The sequence below is a fragment of the Scyliorhinus canicula genome, chromosome 10, assembly GCF_902713615.1.
Source record: "Scyliorhinus canicula chromosome 10, sScyCan1.1, whole genome shotgun sequence".
NCBI lineage: Eukaryota > Metazoa > Chordata > Chondrichthyes > Carcharhiniformes > Scyliorhinidae > Scyliorhinus > Scyliorhinus canicula.
Genome location: NC_052155.1, coordinates 155059587 through 155081485, shown reverse-complemented (window position 1 = coordinate 155081485; position 21899 = coordinate 155059587). Strand labels below are relative to the sequence as shown.

Genomic DNA, 21899 nt, shown 5'->3' with positions numbered 1-21899 from the left:
TCCATCCCTCTAGCAATGAAGGACAAAATTCCATTTGCCTTCTTAATCACCTGTTGCACCTGTAAACCAACTTTTTGTGACTCGTGCACTAGCACACCCAGGTCTCTCTGCACAGCGGAATGTTTTAATATTCTATCGTTTAAATAATAATCCCGTTTGCTATTATTCCTACCAAAATGGATAACCTCACATTTGTCAACATTGTATTCCATCTGCCAGACTCTAGCCCATTCACTTAACCTATCCAAATCCCTCTGCAGACTTCCGGTATCCTCTGCACTTTTTGCTTCATCACTCATCTTAGTGACGTCTGCAAACTTGGACACATTGCCCTTGGTCCCCAACTCCAAATCATTTATCTAAATTGTGAACAATTGTGGGCCCAACCCTGAGGGACACCACTAGCTACTGATTGCCAACCAGAGAAACACCCATTAATCCCCACTCTTTGCTTTCTATTAATTAACCAATCCTTTATCCATGCTACTACTTTACCCTTAATGCCATGCATCTTTATCTTATGCAGCAATCTTTTGTGTGGCACCATGTCAAAAGCCTTCTGGAAATCCAGATATACCACATCCATTGGTTCCCCGTTATCTACCGTACTGGTAATGCCCTCAAAAAATTCCACTGAATTAGTTAGGCACGACCTGCCCTTTATGAACCCATGCTGCGTCTGCCCAATGGGACAATTTCCATCCAGATGCCTCGCTATTTCTTCCTTGATGATAGATTCCAGCATCTTCCCTGCTACCAAAGTTAAGCTAACTGGCCTATAATTACCTGCTTTCTGCCTACCTCCTTTTTTAAACAGTGGTGTCATGTTTGCTAATTTCCAATCCGCTGGGACCACCCCAGAGTCTAGTGAATTTTGGTAAATTATCACTAGTGCATTTACAATTTCCCGAGCCATCTCTTTTAGCACTCTGGGATGCATTCCATCAGGGCCAGGAGACTTGTCTACCTTTAGCCCCATTAGCTTGCCCATCACTACTTCCTTAGTGATAACATTCATCTCAAGGTCCTCACCTGTCATAGCCTCATTTCCATCAGCCACTGGCATGTTATTTGTGTCTTCCACTGTGAAGACTGACCCAAAAAACCTGTTCAGTTCCTCAGCCATTTCCTCATCTCCCATTATTAAATCTCCCTTCTCATCCTCTAAAGGACCAATATTTACCTCAGCCACTCTTTTTTGTTTTATATAATTGTAGAAACTTTTACTGTCTGTTTTTATATTCTGAGCAAGTTTATTCTCATATAGCTTTTTTGTAGCTTTCTGTTGCCCCCTAAAGATTTCTCAGTCCTCTTGTCTCCCACTAATCTTTGCCATTCTGTATGCTTTTTCCTTCAATTTGATACTCTCCCTTATTTCCTTAAATATCCACGGTCGATTTTCCTACTTTCTACCGTCCTTCCTTTTTGTTGGTATAAACCTTTGCTGAGCACTGTGAAAAATCGCTTGGAAGGTTCTCCACTGTTCCTCAACTGTTTCACCATAAAGTCTTTGCTCCCAGTCTATCCCATTGTAATCTCCTTTGTTTAAGCACAAAACACTAGTGTTTGATTTTACCTTCTCACCCTCCATCTGTATTTTAAATTCTACCATATTATGATCGCTCCACTCCTCCTGTACTGTGCTGCACTGTTCTATGTTCTATATGTGGTAGTCACCACTGTTTGTATAATACTTGTATTAGAGGTGATATGGTAAGGCTCCTGTACTACAGGTACGGAGGTAGATCCCTGCCTGCTGGCTCCGCCCAGTAGGTAGAGTATAAATGTGTGTGCACACCGAGCTGCTCCCATTTCTGGTAGCAGCTGCAGGAGGCAACACATCTCTGCTTAATAAAGCCTCAATTACTCTCTACTCTATAGCAGAACTATTAATATAATCACTCCACCATTGGTGCCTTCAGCTGCGTGGACCCTAAGATCTGTAATTCATTTCTTAAACTTCCTCTCGCCCCTTCTTTAAGATGCTCTTAAATACAACCACTTTGACCAAGCAGTTGTTCATTTCTCCTAATGTGCCTCATTGTAAAATATTATTTCACAATGCTCTTGTAATTTGCTTTGGCAGTTTTACTGCATCAGAGGCACCAAGTTATTGTTGTGGTACTAAAATTGAGCACAAGTAGAGAACACACAAGAGGAGATGTAACAATCTATCTAACTTATCTATGTCAAACTGCTTATAGTTGGCAGCATTGGCAAACAGGGCATCCGTGACCAGGGTGATGTAATGGCACACGACAGATTGTGAAATCCTGTAGCTGTAGCAGGTCCCTACGCTACCTCTCCAGCTAGAAAGAGCGAGATGTAAAAAAATTGAGGATTGTAGTGACCTTGACAACAGATAATGCGTGGCCACCTGCTCCTCTAGGGTGGAGGCCAAGCACAGAATCTATTCGCCAAGCAGAGGGTCAAGGATCAGTTTCTTTGATGTTAACGTTGCCTCTGAAAGGCTTAGGCCATCAGAAGGTTGCAGATATCTAAGAGTACCTGCCTCGAGAGCCTGAGCCTTTCATCAGAAATGTTGCCTAGACATACCAAAGAAGCTGACCCTTGGCTTATAGACATTGTACTTGGGGCATTGCCTGCTTCAAGGTAAAACTGTGTTTCCATCCACTGTTTCCTGTGGACCTGCATGTGGCAGTGGAGAGGCTGTTACTGAAGTTGCTGCTGAGGTGCATCAAGCTGTTGTTTCTCCCCAGATCCAACCTACTGCGGCACAGGTAGATCTCATGTTGCATGGAGGTATCACAGGCAGGATGCTGAGATTCAGCTCAGCGGATGCTCAGGCATTTCAATGTTAGCACAAAGTTGCAATTCCCAAATGAAATGGTGAATTCAGGCTGGAAGTGCTACTCCTGTCAGCACTAGCCAATCATTGCTGATTTCAGCCTTTGTGAGGTCACAGCGTTTATGAGGTCAATGGTTCCACACAATGCAATCACCTTCTCCAACCTGATGAGGTATAGGAACAGCGCAGAACCCAAGTACTGGCTGGGAAAGTATGATTGCAGAGGTAAACAATGACTTCTCAGGAGTACTCCCAGTGCCATATGATAGCCAGATCAGGAATAAGAGAATTGACCAGATGATTGAGTGGCTGGAGAGATGGTGTAGGATGGAGGGATTTAGATTCCTGAGACATTGGGATTGATCTGACCCTGGACTGCATAGGTTCATGGACTCCCATGGTGCCTGTGCCCCCTGATTCTCCTGGAGCTCTGGCATCCCACTGGTGTCTTCCACCTTGAAGACTGATGGAAAGTAACAATTCAGTTCCTCTGCCATTCCTTTGTTTCCTATTTAGTACTTCTCCAGCCTCATTTTCCAGTGGTCCAATGTCTACTCTTGCCTCTTTCTTACCTTTTACAAAATGAAAAAAACTCTTCCTATCTTCTTTTATATTACCAGCTAGCTTACACTCATATTTCATCTTCTCCCCCCTTGTTGCTTTTTTAGTTGTCCTCTGCTCGCTTTGACAGGCTTCCTGATCCTCTGGTTTCCCACTAATCCTCGCCACTTTGTATGCTATTTCTTTTGCTTTTATGCTGTCCTTGACATCCTTCATTCGCCATGGATGCCTCGTTCTCTCCTGAGCATGTTTCCTCTTCCTTGGGATGAATTTCTGTCGTGCCTCCTGAATAACCCCCCAAAACCCCTGCCATTGCTGTTCCACTGTCTTCCTTTCGAGGCTCCCCTTACGTTCCCAAATCAAATCTGCCTCATTACACATCATCAAATCCAGAATTCCCTGTTCCCTAGTAGGCTCTGTCACAAGCTGCTCCAAAAAAAAATCTCTTTAGATGTTATGGAGCGAATTGATGCTCGCCGCCCTGGACTTTTCCAGACCATTTAAAATGGCCATTGATGCCAGTGACCTGGGGTAAAGGACAGTGTTATTCCAAGACTTTGATGCAGGAATAGCGAGGCCACTGGGGTATTTCTTGAGAAGTCCGTGCCAAAGAAAGTATTCCACCATTGAAAAGGAAGCCTTGCTATTATCCCTTCAGAACTTTAAAGTATATGTCCTACATGACAATAAACAAAGGATTGTTTATATAGGCCATAATCCACTTGTGTTTATAGAGAAGTTTAAAACCCAGAACACAAGGCTATTCTGTTGGAGTTTATTATTACAACAGTTCAATGATAAAATTGTACACATTCCTGGAAAGGATAATGTGATTGAGGATACTTTGTCATGCATTCAAGGACTGACTGGTTACCAGTGTAGAGACTGAGAAGTGAACTTGTATAATAGGGATGGATATGCATTTGTGATTTATGTCTTGCATATCTCATAATGAAATATCCATGCCCTGAAGTTTCATTCTTTTAGGGAGGGAGGTATGCAAGGGTCCTTTCTGTTTGTCCCCTTATTTCCCCTTCCTTTTATTTTGCCGTTATTATTTTGATCCATGGATGATAACTGGACATGTCTCTTTAAGACAAGCAGCAGAATTCAGAAGTTGCAGAGAGAACATTCTGCTATCCTCAACTGGTTTGAGCAGGAGGCTGCAGACTTTTCGGCACCAGAGACAGTGACGGTTTGATTGATTGGCTGGTGGCCAATGAATTCGCCTAAAGGGCCATACTATGTCTGTTAATGGGTGGTGATTGGATCCTATCCCAGTGTATTGCTTTTCAGAGTCCTCAGAAGTTTCTATTTGAATCCTGGTCACTCGGGGAAAGGGCCTTTTCTCTCTTGTCTTCTCTTATCTTCTCACTGTGTCACTCTTTCTCCAGAAAGCCTCTGAGCTGCTGTATTTCTGAAACTGCAGGGAACCTGAATAAATCTATTTACAGAAAAACCATTACAGATCGGAACCAAAGACCAGACCCTGCCATCCCTCTCCAGAAATCCTGTGAATGCTGTATTTCTGAAATTACAGAGGCCTGAATTAAAACCATGAGCTGAAAACAAAGTTTGAAGAGAAGTAACGTGCTGGAAACCACCATCTGAAACAAAGATTCTTTTCTTTTACTTATGATTTTTACCCCTTTCATCACCTCTGTGTTTGTCTTGTGTATGTGTAGAGGGTGGGGGTAATTTAAAGTGGGGATTAGGAATTAGATAATAGTTAACCAGTTGTATTTGCTGCATTTTTCATTATAGTTCTTGTGATAAATAAACAGTAATTATGTGTACTTTGGCAAACCTCATGACTGCAATTATTAGGCAGCCAAGTGCCAAAGACTTTGGGTATTTTTCCAAGTATTATTGGTTAATTCACTAGTATTATATGACTCTGGGTCAAGTGAGACTTGAATTGACCTCACATTAGCCCAGCGTGACGTAATATTCAATATTTAGGAAGGACAAGCAAAAAAGAAAAGTGGTGTTGTTAGTTAAGGATAAAATCAGTGCAATTGTGAGACAGGATATAGGCTCAGAAAATCAAGATGTAAAATCAGTCTGGTGGAGCTCAGAAGCAAAAAGGGGTGGAAAACATTAGTCCTGTACAGGGCATTGTTGAGATTTTACCTGGAGTACTGTGTACGCTCTTATTCTTTTAATGGTATTAAAAGGGGCAGCACGGTAACATTGTGGATAGCACAATTGCTTCACAGCTCCAGGGTCCCAGGTTCAATTCCGGCTTGGGTCACTGTCTGTGCGGAGTCTGCACATCCTCCCAGTGTGTGCGTGTGTTTCCTCCGGGTGCTCCGGTTTCCTCCCACAGTCCAAAGATGTGCAGGTTAGGTGGATTGGCCATGATAAATTGCCCATAGTGTCCAAAATTGCCCTTAGTGTTGGGTGGGGTTATGGGGATAGGGTGGAGGTGTTGACCTTGGGTAGGGTGCTCTTTCCAAGAGCCGGTGCAGACTCAATGGGCCGAATGGCATCCTTCTGCACTGTAAATTCTACGATAATCCATGATTTAAGCACAATGAAAATGTATATGAATGTGTAAAAATGCAAGTTTAAATGTTTTGTAATGAGTTTAAATTATAAACGAAATGATATTGACTCCAATCTAAACTCAACAATCCCTCAGCTTGTGCTGAGTGGATGTTGTCCCTATAGTATTGTCTATCGTCCTCCTAAAAGTAATGGTAAAGTAACAGATGGCATTAAACGGGAAATTAGAGATCTATGTAACAAGGACGCTACAGTAATCATGGATTCCTGGGATAGCAGGATTGTTGTACAAGGAGAGATTGGATTGACTGGAGTTTAGATGAATGAGAGGGGATCTCATTGAAATGTCTAAAATTCTGACAGGGCTGGATAGACTAGATGCCAGGATGATGTTTCCACTTGCTGTGGAAGCTCTAGAACAAGGGGTCACTGTCTCAGGATACAGGGTAGGCCATTTAGGACTGAGATTAAGAGAAATGTCTTTACTCAGAGGGCTGTGGAGGCCGATTAACTAATTATATTCAAGAAGGAAATAGATTTTAAGAAGGAAATAGATTTTTAGAGTCTAAAGCACACGAGTATGGCATTAAAATAGAGGATCAGCCACGATCATAATAAAGTTCAGAGCAGACTTGAAAGGTGGAATCATAGAACGCCAACAATGCAGAAGGAGTCCTTTCGGCCCATCAAGTCTGCACTGACCCTCTGGAAGAGCATCCTACCTAAGCCCACCCCCCTGCCCTATCCCCGTAATCCCACCTAACCTATGGACACTAAGGGATAATTTAAATTTAGCATGGCCAATCCACCTAACCTGCACATCTTTGGACTGTGGGAGGAATCCGGAGCACCCGGAGGAAACCCACGCAGACACTCGGAGAACGTGTACACTCCACAGTCACCCAAGGCCAGAATCAAACCAGGGTTCCTGACTCTGTGAGGCAGCAATGCTAACCAATGTGCCACCGTGCCGCATTGGTTTATTCTGGCACTTATTGCTTTCCTGAGAAATGGGTTCCTGGGAAATGGGATAAAACTGCAGTTAGAAGAAATGTAAACTATTTCTATAGCATGTTTGTCTGCTGTTAATTAAAAAAAAACAGCACTATGGCCAGTGGGAATTAAAGTATGCTGGCAGACCATTTTTTCCATATGGGACATTATTTCAGCGTCTAACTGTATCCTCCACTCATACCTGCACATCTCACACTTTCTCCACAAGCTGCACTCTGAAGAGTCACTGGGTAAAGATCAGGAGCACATGAATTGGCAATTTTTCACCTTTCATAGTTGAGAAATATTAACATATGAATATATCTCCAAGTGGTTAGAGAGAGAATTGTTTTAGTAACATGCTGCGCCTTTTAAGCATAAATAAAATGGGGTAAGCTGTGAAACTTCAGCAACAGCTCATCGCATGATGCATCATAACGTTCAAATGCCTCCATCTTGTATCTGAGCATGAAAAATCCCAGTTGATGTTTAACACAATTCTAGAATACTCACATAATAAAAACCACCACTGTAGGGACAACATCCACTCAGCACAAGCTGAGGGATTGTTGAGTTTAGATTGGAGTCAATATCATTTCATTTATAATATAAACTAATTACAAAACATTTAAACTTGCATTTTTACACATTGATATACATTTTCATTGTGCTTAAATACCATTAAAGAATAAGAACACAGTACTCCAGGTAAAATCTCAACAATGCCCTGTACAGGACTTCTTAACTTTTATACTTCTTAACAAGAACAACTTGAACTTTTAAAACATTTAACAGAATGAACTATTCCCCCTCCTGTTTTCTGTGCTAAAGGGGTAGACAGGAAAGTAGATCCAACAATCAGATCAGCTATGATTTTATCAAGTGGTGGAGCAGGCTTGAGGGGCTGAATGGCCTACTCCTAATCTGTATGCACCTATGTTTAAGTGCCTCAATTGGTTTCCCTACCCCCCAACCCCGTTGAAAACTGGAAGAGGTTGATGTTAATGTGATGACACTGGTATCTTAACCCAATGTCACTTTTAGAGGATATAACTGGCCACCAAATCCGCCCGTCCCCAGGTCTTTATCTATAGAGCAAAATATGCTTCAACAGACTTATCAACCTTTGTCATCTTTTTTTTTTTTTAATTAGATTACCCAATTATTTTTTCTATTAAGGGGCAATTTAGAGTGGCCAATCCACCTACTCTGCACATTTTTGGTTGTGGGGGCGAAACCCACGCAGACACGGGGAGAATGTGCAAACTCCACACGGACAGTGACCCAGAGCCGGGATCGAACCTGGGACCTCAGCGCCGTGAGGCGGTTGTGCTAACCACTAGGCCACCGTGCTGCCCTCAACCTTTGTCATCTTTAAGTATTTGTGCACGTGGACCCACAAGTGTTGCAGTTTACGACCCACTTTAAAACCATACTGTTTAATTATTTTTCCTCTCCTCAATCTTAGCTACAAAATATATATAGCTTCACATTTCTCTTCATTAAATGTCATCTTCCATATGTCTTCCCAGTTTGCCAGGCTGTCACATGTACTCTTTGAGATCTGTTTCTAACTTTCTAAAAAATCTGTCTGTGGCATATTTTAGTCCTGTTTTTAAAATTCTGGATGCTGTTCTAGCTCTTTCAATTACCGTTTCCTTGGCTCACCAATACTAGTGGTGCAGGAGGTTGTCAGCTGATGAGAGTAACCAGATGGTGTTGCAATCAATGCAGATTCCAAGCACATTCAGCTCCCGTTTAAAGAGTCATGGGTATTAAATGCAGTGCATATACATTGTAAGGTTTAATCAACCTCGTGAAGCCTTCTCTAAACTGCCACCAATTAAAGTATATCCTCTGTAAAAAAAGAACAACCGCCTACACATTACTCCAGGTAAAATCTCAACAATGCCCTGTACAGGACTCCTTATCTTTTATACTTCTGTCCAGGACTCCTTAACTTTTATATTTCTCTCCAATGCAATAGAGGCCAACATTACATTTGCCTTCCTAATCACTTGCTGCACCTCCATGCCAATATTTTGTGACTCATGTATGATATGATGACCCATATGCTTCGGGAAGAATGTTTTTTTTTTAAGAACAAAGCTGGCCGAGGAGTATTCTGAAAAAGGGTTAATTTGTTTCCTGATTGACATCTTTAGGTTCCAAGGAATTACCATCTAACCTAGAGCTGCCATAGAATGAACAGCTAAGAAGCAAAGAATAAATGGAAAGCTAATTGCAGTGCAGTTGGGTCAGCCTGCTTGTTGTTTGGCAGTTCAGAACACAATGAAAATTTGTATAAAGAGCAATCGAGCAGGATTTCTTCTGCATGCAATCGTTTCTGTTTGGCATTCTGTTTGGAAACAAATCCTGGTGTTGAAGTGGTTTTCTGGAAACAGCAGAGACTGTGGGTGCGATTCTCCAGAAAGATTGCTAAGTGTGATAGTGAGCGGGAACTGCTGTGAGCTCTCCGGCGCTCGGCCGAGCGAGGCCGACAACACGATTCAATGTTAATTGGTCCACTTAAAGAGGCCCCATGGACTTTTCACCGCAAATGAAGGCTAACCAGCTGATTCGCTGGGACTGCACTCGCCAGCCCCCCAGCTAACAAGGTCGAGTAGCACTTAAACAGCTCTTGCACAGCCAACCCCAATCAGCTTGCAACCATGGCATTGGGAAGACTGGCCCCAAGATTTGGCGATGCGTATTTGAGGAAGCTCCTAGATGTGGTTGAGGCCAGGAGGGATGTCCTTTTCCCTTGAGGATATCGGAGAGTGAGCCACAGACAACCAATGCTGCTGGGGACGAGGTGGCGGTGGCTGTAAGCCCTTGGAGTGTGACCAGGAGGACTGGCCTCTAGTGCTGTAAAAAGGTCAATGACCTACACCGGACAGCACAGGTGAGTAGACACCAACACACCCTCCCCCACTAAGACTTTTCTGCCCCCACACGAGCATTGACCCCCCCAACTCTCCATGTGGCCTCCAAACATCCCTTCACCCCCTCCCTTCAACCCCCCAACCCTTCCTTCACAACCCTTCTCCCACCACTTTGACCCACACATGTGGCTAACGATGCCCTTTGTGCGTCTCCTCAGGAAAAGCTCTCCCATAATCGACAGAATAAGGTCCAGACTGGCGGAGGTGTGCCAGACTTAAGAACCCTTACCACTTTTGAGGAATGGGCCCTGGAGGTGACTGGAGTGGCCGGTGACAGAGCGGTCACCAACGCGTAGGTTGGCGGAAGCCGCAGAGACGAGGATCCACCGGGTTCCACCCGTGAGTTACCGCGTTACTGACTGACTCATCCCTCCCGCAGACCACAGTCCATTTTCTCGCAGGTTCTCCGGCCAATGGCGCCAGCCCATCCCTGATGGCCTCCTAGCCAGCCTTTCATGAAATCACCTCGGAGGAGAGCTCCGAGGAAGACATGATCGCTGCATCACAACTGTAACCCCCATCCTCCACCAGCACAGGTACACACACCTCGACGGTAAACGTTTGTCAGGCTTCTGGGGCACAATCTGGTGAGCACCACACAGCTGCTAACGCCCATCAGGTGGAGGCAGAAACCTCCAGGCGGTTAGTAGTTGGAGGTTTGCTGGATCGCAAGACGCAGCTGGATCTCAGCCCGATGCAGAGCCTGTGGTACAGAGTTACCCGGAGCTGATGGAGACAATAAGGAGCAGCCGGGACATTCAGAGGGAGATGTCAGTGCCATTCCACCAGATCCACAGCCGATTGGAAGATTCCCAGAGGCTACGGGCACAGGAGATATCACCGACAATGCGTGGCAGCGAGGCCAACACTGGTAGGGTGGTAACCACAGTGGAGAGCCTGGTGCATAACGTGAACACCATTAGTGAAGATGTCCAAGGTGTCGCCCAGTCGGTGGCGGCCATGGCTGTGGGTCTTGGCAGAATGTCCAACTCGCTGGGGGGATGCGACTCAGTATCAGGTTGACCTTGATGAGGTGCTGCAGGACATGTCCCACTCTCACATGGGAATGGCCTGAGGCATTGCAGAGCGTGTCCCAGTCGCAGGTGAGCATTGCCAAGACGCTACAGAGCACATCCCAGTCTCTGAGGAGCATCGCCAAGGGTGTTGACATGATGGTGCAGACCATGGCGAGCCACCAGGGCTGACAGAGCCAGATGATGCAGGCCAGCCGGGCTCAAACCAGCTGCCCTTCCATCCTGAGGTGAATCCCGGTGCCTCATGGACACCGAACACGAGGAAAGGGCACAGGACGCCAACCTGGACCTGTCCTATGGAGTGAGGATGGGCCCATTTTCTTCCGCAAGTTCCACCCCTCTAATGAGGCTGGGTCTCGAGGTCAGCACACGGAACAGGGCAGCATGACTGTTCATGTGCCGTCGACAAGTGCGCTGGGGCCCTCCAGACCCAGAAGATGCCTGATAGGGCAGCACGGTAGCATGGTGGTTAGCATAAATGCTTCACAGTTCCAGGGTCCCAGGTTCGATTCCCGGCTGGGTCACTGTCTGTGCGGAGTCTGCACGTCCTCCCCGTGTGTGCGTGGGTTTCCTCCGGGTGCTCCGGTTTCCTCCCACAGTCCAAAGATGTGTGGGTTAGGTGGATTGGCCATGATAAATTGCCCGTAGTGTCCTAAAAAGTAAGGTTAAAGGGGGGGTTGTTGGGTTACGGGTATAGGGTGGATACGTGGGTTTGAGTAGGGTGATCATTGCTCGGCACAACATCGAGGGCCGAAGGGCCTGTTCTGTGCTGTACTGTTCTATGAATCTATTCTATGCCCACCAGGGGCATCAAAGGCCACGGGACAATGTAAGCAGCTGGCTGCCTCCACCTCAGATGTGCATCCTGGGGAGACACCTAGATGTAGCAGTAGAGCTAGGAAGGTGAAGCACGTCAAGGATCACTGAGGGCACCAGGTGAGGAGGGAGAGGAAGGGTTAAGGGGTGGTGGGGAGAGTGGAACAGCACCATTGGAAGAGTGGGGAATTGTAAGACACATCGAAGACCCTTGAGCACAACCAGTATGATGCCTCTGTTACTTTCGTCCGCAATATGGGCTGACCTCTGAACCCTTGGCCCATCTCTCCAGGCATACCCACCCCATCCCTCTGGGCACACTGCATGCAGGTGATGGGTGTGAGCGAGGACTCAGCAGACAGAGAAGACAGGCAGTGGTCAGACTATGGCATAGATTGAGGAGCACTGGCACTCGGCTCTCTGCCGCTTGTCGTGCAGCTTTTGGCTGGATCTCCAGCCCCAGATTGTCTAGCGCAGCCTCATCATCCTCATTCTCCTTCTTGTCCTCCTCCATGTCCAAGCAACTTCAGAAAGAATATGGCTGCTGGCAAATATGACTAAAAGGCTGAAATGAGAAATCCTATAATGTGGAGGTTGAGTTGGAATTGCATGTGAGATTACATGTGGTCCCACATTTGTGCGGGGACTAATACAAGTACTTGTAACTATGACCCTTTGCTGTAGCAACTAATTAATTGTTTGAATCATGTCTATTTTAATTGGTTAAAATAAAACGTTTTTAAAAAGCAAGTTTCTTTACAGACCTAGAACCCATTGCACTCTATAATCTAGCTCTATTTAAATTGGATTTTTTTTATTGTCATATGCACTGAAGTACAGTGAAAAGTAATGTGTGCAGCTCAAACAAATAAAGTAGTACATGAAAAAAAATAAAATACATAATAGGGCAACACAAGTGTCATATGAGTGCCCCTTTAAGAAAGGTTTTTGTTTTATCACATGGCTTCAGTGATGTAATAGTGTGGGTGGAGCTGGGCTGTGGGAGTTTCTTTGGTTTCCCTTTCATGTTTGATTTGACTGCTGCGGATTATAGACAGAGAAAAGAAGTGCTTTGGCCTGTCTCTCTATTTTCATGTTAAAGAGTGATTATAGCTACCTGCTTTTGGTAACTTAAAAGATAGTTTGCTTTCTGGAAGGGTTTAAACCTTCTGGTGAGACGGGGTCAGAAACTCTGGGAAAGCCAGTCTGCTTGAAGTGAGAATGCAGAGTGCTGGGCCATGCTCTTGAAAAGGGGTTTTTGGTTTTATCGGATTTTGTTTTTGAATTGGAACAGTTAAGGTGGAATTCATTAAGTGTTATACATAGGTTATTGTAGTTGTGGGGTGGCTTTATGTTTGTGATAAAAATTCTTGCTGCTTGTTTATATATATATATATGTTAACTAAGTTCTTAGAATAAAGCTTGTTTTGATTACAGTGTCTAGGAAGACTGTTGAATCACACCTGAAGGGAAGGCTCTTGTGTTCATCCTAGCTAAATTCAACATAAAGGTTGGGAGTCAGGCGGACTTCATAACATACTTTGGAGTTTCTAAGCTCTGGCACATACACAAGTACATAATGAAAATTACATAGACACCGGCATCGGGTGAAGCATACAGGCGTGTAATATTAATGAGATCAGTCCACAAGAGAGTCGTTTTGGAGTCTGGTAACAGTGGGGAAGAAGCTTTTTTTGAATCTGTTCGTCTGCGTTCTCAAACTTTTGTACCTCCTGCCCGATGGAAGAAGCTGAAAGAGTGAGTAAGCCAGGTGGGAGGCATCTTTGATTATGCTGCCCGCATTCCCAAGGCAGCGGGAGGTGTAGATGGAGTCAATGGATGGGAGGCAGGATCATGTAATGGACTGGGCTGTGTTCACAACTCTCTGAAGTTTCTTGCAGTCTTGGGCCGAGCAGTTGCGATGCAGCCAGAGCCTTCTATGGCGCACCTGTAAAAGTTGGTAAGAGTCAGTGTGGACATGCTGAATTTTCTTAGTTTCCTGAGGAAGTATGGGAGCTGTTGCACTTTCTTGGTGGTAGCATCGACATGGGTGGACGAGGACAGATTTTTGATGATGTGCACACCTAGGAATTTGAAGCTGTCAACCATTTGCACCTCGGCCCCATTGATGCAGACAGGGGTGTGTACAGTACCTTGCATTCTGAAGTTAATGACCAGCTATTTAGTTTTGCTGGCATTGAGGGAATGATTGTTGTTGTTGTTACACCACTACACTAGCTTCTCTCTATCGTTCCTGTATTCTGACTCATCGTTGTTCGAGATCCAACCCACTATTGTCATGTCACAAGCAAACTTGTAGATGGAATTGGAACAGAATTTTGCCACACAGTAATGAGTGTATAGGGAGTTTAGTAGGGGGCTAAGATTTCAGGTATGCTTTGGATGATTTTTAGTGTGTCTCCTACAGTGAAGATAGACATGAAATATCTTATGTAAAGAATGATCTACCTGGCACTGAGAGAGCACAATGATAGTTTGCCAAATTAATTGCTGGGATGGAAGGACTACCCTGGGGGGGAAATATTAAATTGAATGGGCCTTTATTCTTTGGAGTTTAGAAGAATGAGAGGTTACCTCATTCAAAGGTAGAACATTTTTACAGGGCTAGACTTGGTAGATCCAGGAAGGGTATTTCCCTTGGCTGCAGGATCTAGAACCAGGGAACACAGTCTCAGAATAAGGGGCCCATTTAGCCCAAGATGAGGAAGAGTTTCTTCACTCAAGAGTGTGGTGAATCTTTGGAATCCATGAAGGTTCATGCGTTGCGAGTTCAAGGCACCAATTGATAAAATTTAGCATATTTAAAACATCAAGGGATTATGGAGATAGTGCAGGAAAATAGAATTAAAGTAGATCCACCATGATTTCATTGAATGGCAGAGCAGGCTTGAAGGGCTGAAATGCCTACTCCTGATCCTATTTCTTACATGTTTCACAGTTTGGTCCTCTAAGGAGCCAACATTCACTTTTGTTATTCTTTTCCTCTTTAAATACTTGCGAAAACCTTTATTACCTGTTTTTGATTTCTAGCTAACTTTTTCTCAGACTCCAATTTCTCCCTTTTTTTAAAAGTCACTTTGCTGGGTTTCAAAATCTGTCCAATTTTCTGACGTATCACTAATCTTCACAGTATTGTACATTTTTTTCTCTCGATGTAATACTGTCTTTAACTTCCTTAGTTAGCTACAGGTGATGCATCCTTTCGAGTCTTTCTCAATGGAATATATCTTTGATGAGAATTATGAAATATATTTTTAAATGTCTGTCACTGCTTCTCGACTATCCTACCTTACAACCTATTTTCCCAGTTTACTTTGGCCAACTCAGAAACTTTAATAAAGATGATTATAAATATAAGACATTAGACAATTCTCACCCTCAAACTGAGATAAATTCTATCATGCTACGATCACTATTAATAAGGTTTTTATGTAATCCTGTCAAATTGGACATTACAGGTTTAAAATGGCCTATTCCCCTCATTGACACAGAAGCTAGCTCTAAGAAATAGTCCCGAAAACATACTATACTAATTTTCCAGGGTATCTTAGCCAATCTGATTCATCCAATCAAAATGAAGATTAAAATCACTCATAATTATTGCAGTATCGCTTCTTTGCTATTTCTTACTTTTTCACCCACACCAATCTTTGAGCTACAAGCCAACTCTCTAATCTTATTTACTCAACACCAATTCATTGCGACTCAGATAGTAATCGAGAGATTCTTACTTTTGTGGCTTTACTTTTTAATTAATCTCCTAGCTGTTTATAATCCCCAAGCTGAACAGCTTTCCTGGGGCTTGTTTAGCACAGGGCTAAATAGCTGGCATTTAAAGCAGACCATGGCAGGCCAGCAGCGCGGGTTCAATTCCCGTACCAGCCTCCCCGAACAGGCGCCGGAATGTGGCGACTAGGGGCTTTTCACAATAACTTCATTTGAAGCCTTCTTGTGACAATAAGTGATTTTCATTTCATTTTTTTTTCACCTTTCTCACCAGCCCCCATCATTTCTTCCTGTATACCTTTCCCACAAGCCCCCATTCATTTCTTCCTGGATAACATGTCCTACAATATAGTTAATGGGGCTATAAATTATTCTCTCAAGTGACTTCTTTGCTATTTCTTACTTTTTCACCCACACCAATCTTTGAGCTACAGGCCAACAATTAATTTTATTTGCTCAACACCAATTCATTGCGACTCAGATAGTAACCCAGAGATTCTTACTTTTGTGGCTTTGCTCTTTAATTAATCTCCTAGCGGTTTATAATCCCCAAGCTGAACAGCCTCCCTGGTCCTATCCATGTCTTTGGTACTCACATGGACAACTCCATCCTCCCACGTGCCCCCGCAACCAAATGTTCCTTTCCAAACTCTGGACAGGCAACACAGCATTTGGACATGGGTTCTAAGCTGCAGAGAACTGTGTCTCACCCCGATACTTTCCCTTACTGCCACTACATTCCTTTTTATTCCTTCAACTTGAATGGCTCCTCCACAATGGTCACATAGTCAGTTAGCTCATCCACCTTGTAGCTCACCCTCTTGTCCATGCAATCTGCAAATATTACAAACCTGATGGACAACTGCAGGGGCTGAGACTCCTTCAGTGCAACCTTTATGATACCCATACCTGCTAAACTCTCAACCCGAAGAGTACCTACTCCGAGGAGTGTGACTGCGTCTAGAAACAATGTGTCCAGGTAGCTTTCCCCCTCCCCGAAGCTCAGATCCAGCGAACCAACTCTGAAGCCACATTCCTCAAAGCAGTTGCTGTGGATCACACAGGTGACCACCAGTTCCCACATGCTACAGCTGCAACATGTCACCTACCCTGCCATCTCTTTGTTTAGTTCTTGAAACTCACCAACTGCTCACCTGATTGATACATCTAGGCTCCAGTTCTCAGATCAGCATGATTTATTCAGCACACATTTCGAAAGGGCCAGCCTCACTGATTCCCGATCCGCCATGGCAGGTACCAGTGGAAGATCCCACGTGAAATATACATCGGTGTAAAGTTGACTTTTGGACTCCCGCTGAATTCTCCCCCCCCCACCTCTTCCCACCATTTAGCCTGTCGCAGGGCCATGGGAGAATTCAGCCCATAGGGTGTTTTGCCACTTGAGGAGAAAAGAACAACCAGAGGATATCAATATATGATAGTCATCAAGAAAGGAGCTCAGAAGACATTTCCTTATCTAGAGTGGTCAGGATGGGGGATTCGCTACCACAAGTTGTTGATGTGAGTAAGGGGAGCATTTAAGGGGAGGTTAGGTAAGCAAATGAGAGAGCAGGGAATAGATGGTTATGCTGATATAGTTAGATGAGAAAGGATGGGCGGAAGTTCAAATGGAGCACAGATGTTGGTAATATTGTGCTGTATTTCTATTTAATTCTATGTAATACTTAACTCAAAACATACAGAGAAAGATCCTGAGGAGGATATGTCAGTGTGTGCTGTAAAGTGTGCGCTGTAAAGTGTGCTTCATAGCGCTAGCCCAAACAAGTAAATAACCAGTGTCAGCCTGGAATTTATGAAACAAGTTATTTATCACAGGATATTTCATACATTATTACTGCTGAGCATTATTACTCATGCATTTTAGAATAAATCAGAATCTCATTTCTTTAGAAGAGTATTGTACAATAACAAAGGTAAATAAATTTTAACAAAGTTGTAAGTTTAGCGAGCAGTAACAATTTGCAGAGTAGTTTATCGGCCTGTGAAAAGATCAAAGTCATTGCATAAATGACAAACAGGAGAGCTTAAGACCGCCTGCTTACCACATTTAGGTAGAGTCACATGCGCTTCAGTAAGTGGCTTCTGCTCCACAAGCCGGATGACTCTGAAGTAACTTTTATTAATGGTTGGCATTTGACATTCGCACAGGTACAAAAGCTTTGAAGGAGCAAGCCAATGTCTGTCAGAAAACAGACTTTTATTACAATAATTTGACCATTTGAAGTTTGTGGTCCTCAGTCAAATTAATCTCCCGTTTTAAGCCTCACTCAATCCACCAGCAGGTCCTCGACGTTTTGCACTGCAGATATTACAGAACTGCTTAAAATTAAAAAAAAAAATGTTAATCTGTACTGCTCCTACAAGAAAGCTGAAATAACATTTTTAACTTAGATACTAGAAGACTGGAAACATTACATATATTTGTAACCATTATCGTGATATTTTTGTCACATCTTGTGACTGAGTGAACTTCCTCCATGTCTAAACTACCCCACGCTGCAAACTGGGTGTCCTCACCACCAGTACACAAAACTGAACACGTGCAAAACTGCTTGCGAATGTAACTCTGCTGTTAGTACTTGTTTCATGGAGCTGGAGTGCTTTCTGTAATATTTTTGGAATATAATATTAATCTAATGAAATATTGGGTGGATCAAAGTCATTGTCATCAGCAGCTACCACAAACCTCATTCCCAAGGTAGGGATTCCAACCTTTTCTTGAGGCTGAGCCAGACTATTTGAAGCCTCAATATCCTATCTGACCTTCGGCTGATCTTCTAATTCTATATTCTCTCCATCATCTAGATCTTTTACTTTCACCTCCATGATATTGTTCATCAGTTGCTGAAACCCTCATCCATGAATTTGTTACCTCCTGATTTGACTGGACCAATGTTCATCTGACTGGCCAGCCATTATCTACCCTCCGGAAACTTTGGCTTTTTCAAAGTTCTGCTGCCAGACCTCACTCCGAGTCCTGTTCCCCCCCCCCTCCCCCAACTCCTGTGTCTGCTGACTTATGTTGCCTTTCAAACCAGCAATTCCTCAAATTTACAACACGCATCCTGATGTTTATATCCCTCTTCCTATATTTGTAAGCTCCTCCAGCTTTTACAACACTCTTAAAAACTCCATGGTTCTCCGCTTCTGGCCTCTTGTGCACATCCGATTTCTTTCACTCCAGCAATGCTAGCTATTGCCCTCAAGTTTTGGCCAAAGCTTTGGCATTGCTTGCCTGAATCTCACTGCCTCTCTCTCTCCTACTTAATGATGCCCTTTAAACCCTATCTCTTTGAGCAAGCATTTGGCACCTGTCCACTATATCCTTACGAGGCTAAGTATTTGGTTTGATAGCTCTCTTTGGAGTTGTCTCTGGATGATGGGCCATAGTGCCTCTTTTTGTGCTGTAAAACTCTAGGACATTTTACTATATTGACAGTACTATGTAAATCTAAGTTGGCGCTGTTGTTTCTCATTAGATTCGAAAATTGGCTGGTATACTTCGATTCGCTATCATTTATTTAGCAGATTTCAGGCGACTAAGATGATCTTTTGGAAGCTCATGTAGACTGATAGTCAGCTCTTCTGTGCAAACTTGTTTTGAGAAAATACAGCAAGACATAGTTCTAAAGTGTCAATATATATCTACTATAAACCAAAAACAAAGAACACTTTGTTATCAACATTTGCATTAGCTATGAGGAGCGGTTGAAGCATTAGCTATGAGGAGGGGTTGAATAAACTCGGTTTGTTCTCACTGGAACGACGGAGGTTGAGAGGCGACCTGATAGAGGTTTTCAAAATTATGAAGGGCATAGACAGAGTGGATAGTCAGAGGCTTTTTCCCAGGGTAGAGGGGTCAATTACTAGGGGGCATAGGTTTAAGGTGCTTGGGGCAAGGTTTAGAGGAGATGTACGAGGCACGTTCTTTACACAAGAGGTTAGTGGGTGCCTGGAAATCGCTGCCGGAGGAGGTGGTGGAAGCAGGGGCGATAGTGACATTTAAGGGGCATCTTGACAAATACATGAATAGGATGGGAATAGAGGGATACGGACCTAGGAAGTGTAGAAGATTTTAGTTTAAACGGGCAGCATGGTCGGCACGGGCTTGGAGGGCCGAAGGGCCTGTTCCTGTGCTGTTCTTTGTTCTTTATTTGAACTAGATGTCAAATAGTACATAATGTAGGGTTTATTAGACTAATACCTGGAATGGGAGTGCTGTCGTATGAGGAAAGATTAGACAGGATGAGCTACATTCACTGGAATGTAGAAGAGGTGACTTGTCTGAAACATACAAGATCCTGAGAGGTCGTGACAGGATGGGTGTAGAGAGGATGTTTCCTCTTGTGGGAGAATCAAGAACTAAGGGTCAATGTTTCGAAATAAGGGAACGCCCATGTAAGACAGATGAAAAAAAATTCTTTCTCTGCGGGTCATGAGTTTCTGGAGCTCTCTTCCTCAATAGGTGGTGGAAGCAGAATCTTTTAATATTTTTAAGGCAGTTAGAAATTTCTTGATGTGGAGATGCCGGCGTTGGACTGGGGTGAGCACAGTAAGAAGTCTTACAACACCAGGTTAAAGTCCAACAGGTTTGATTCAAACACGAGCTTTCGGAGCGCAGCTCCTTCACCTGAGGAAGGAGCTGCGCTCCGAAAGCTCGTGTATGAATCAAACCTGTTGGACTTTAACCTGGTGTTGTAAGACTTCTTACAGAAATTTCTTGATGAGCAAGAAAGCTGATCGGGGTTAGGTGGGAATTGGGAATGGGGAGTTGACATTGGGAATGTGGTGTTGAGGTTACTGCAACTGGATAAACATATTCCTGTTTCAGTTCTAGAGTTTTTTGTTTCTCAGATTTTGTGTGAATTTGTAAAGTTAGAACCATTATTATCAATCACAAGTGGCAGTAATAGAGGCCTGGAGCAGCGTGTCCCCAAATTTGACAAGATCCAACTACAATGCAAAATTGGAAATAATATTCGCACGTAAATTATATAACCCTTATTACTCTACACAACCAGTCAAAAACATACCATGCCAGGAGTTGGAAGGCAATCTTTGTGAAACATGTGCCTGCAGTGAAAGACCACCACATTGAATGTTTTGGCAGTGTCTAAAATGAGGAAACACAAAATAAGACACTGTACATTAAATGGACAGGAGCACAAAGGAAAGTACTGCAGATACTTCAAAATGAAATAAAAACAGCAAGTGCTGGAAAAACTCAGCAAGTTAGACAGCATCTGTGGAGGGGAACAAAGCTAATGGGTGCGATATTCCGGCCTCGTTGCGCTCTTGCTCAAGCGAAACGAGGCCGGTGAATAGCGGGAGAGGCCATAAAAAAGAGACCGAACCAGGTGGCAAACAGTTTGCGATGCAACCACTCCCGTAGGTGAAATCAGGATCTTGCTGTAGCGTGGTGTGAAACCAATTATCACCACTTAAGCCCAATTTCCATACAATTAATGGGAGCCACCCCACATCCAATGGCCTCCCGTCATTCAGCGGCCTCCCCAGCAAAGTGGTCACGTTGGCGCCGATTAGTACTCCTTTTAAAAAACTTAAAACTGCCGGAAGGGCTTCTGTGGGGAGCCGAGGAGGAAAGTAGCCATTTTTGCTCACAAGCAAAGAGCCTGGGGGGGCTGGACCTGCTACCCCAATGCTTGGCGGGGGGGATGAGGGATCCTCAGCTGGGGGTGGACGATCCTCAGTGTGGGTGGGACGCCATAGGAGTGTTGGGGGGGGGGGGGGGCGAGGGGGGGGGCCTGGGGGCAACCGGGAGTGGGCAACCGCTCGCAGCACTACCATGCCAATTCCTGGATTGTTCACCTGTTCCGGGAGCAACCTTTGTCCCTGCCTGTCTGCCCCAACGACCACCCATAACCCCCACCGACTGCTGAGGCCTCTGGCCGTGCGGCTGGCGGCTATTGCTAATAGGGAATTGGCAATCGTGGTTAAGTAAGCACTTCACATATCCCAAGTGGATACCAGTGGGTGGGTGGGCCATGTGGGAGTCAGTGCCGAGCATCCGAATCACACCTTAGTGCATGGACACTGTGCTTGAACACAGCGGGAGGTAACACCACACATGCAGCAGCCAAAATCCGAACACCCAGGGGATGGGGCCGGAGGGTGGGTGAGTGCCATGGGGGGCGGGGACGATGCTTGGAAACATGAGCCAAGGGTTTAGTGGTCAGCCCGCATTGCAGAGGAAAGTGACAGAGGCATCATCAGGTGTTTAATGTGTTTTACAATCCCCCCCCCAGGTGTCCTCAGTGATCCCCAACGTGCTTGGCCCTCCTAGCTCTGCCGCTATGTCTAGATGTGTCCCTAAGATGCACATCTGAGGTAGAGGCAACCAGCTTCTTACCTCGCCCCGTGGTCTTTGGTGCCCCTGGCGGGCATCCTCTGGGGACTCGGAGGCTGGAGGGCCCCGGCGCACTTGTCGGCAGCACATGCACAGCC

At 44.5% G+C, this 21899-nt stretch overlaps 1 protein-coding gene across 5 annotated transcripts in view; it reads right to left on the bottom strand.

Annotated features, from left to right (window-relative positions):
• Positions 1-17223: 17223 nt before the first annotated feature.
• vps41 (VPS41 subunit of HOPS complex) overlaps positions 17224-21899 on the bottom strand; it is a 224865-nt gene continuing 220189 nt past the window's right edge. For 4 of the 5 annotated variants that reach the window (XM_038809941.1, XM_038809942.1, XM_038809937.1 and 1 more), the window contains exons 28-29: positions 20468-20547; positions 17224-17753 (exon numbers count right to left, since the gene is read on the bottom strand). In XM_038809941.1, the coding sequence (XP_038665869.1) occupies positions 17691-17753; positions 20468-20547 (143 nt within the window). In that variant the 3' untranslated portion in view covers positions 17224-17690. The remainder of the gene's footprint in view (positions 17754-20467; positions 20548-21899) is intronic. The other variant, XM_038809938.1, reaches the window with a different exon arrangement.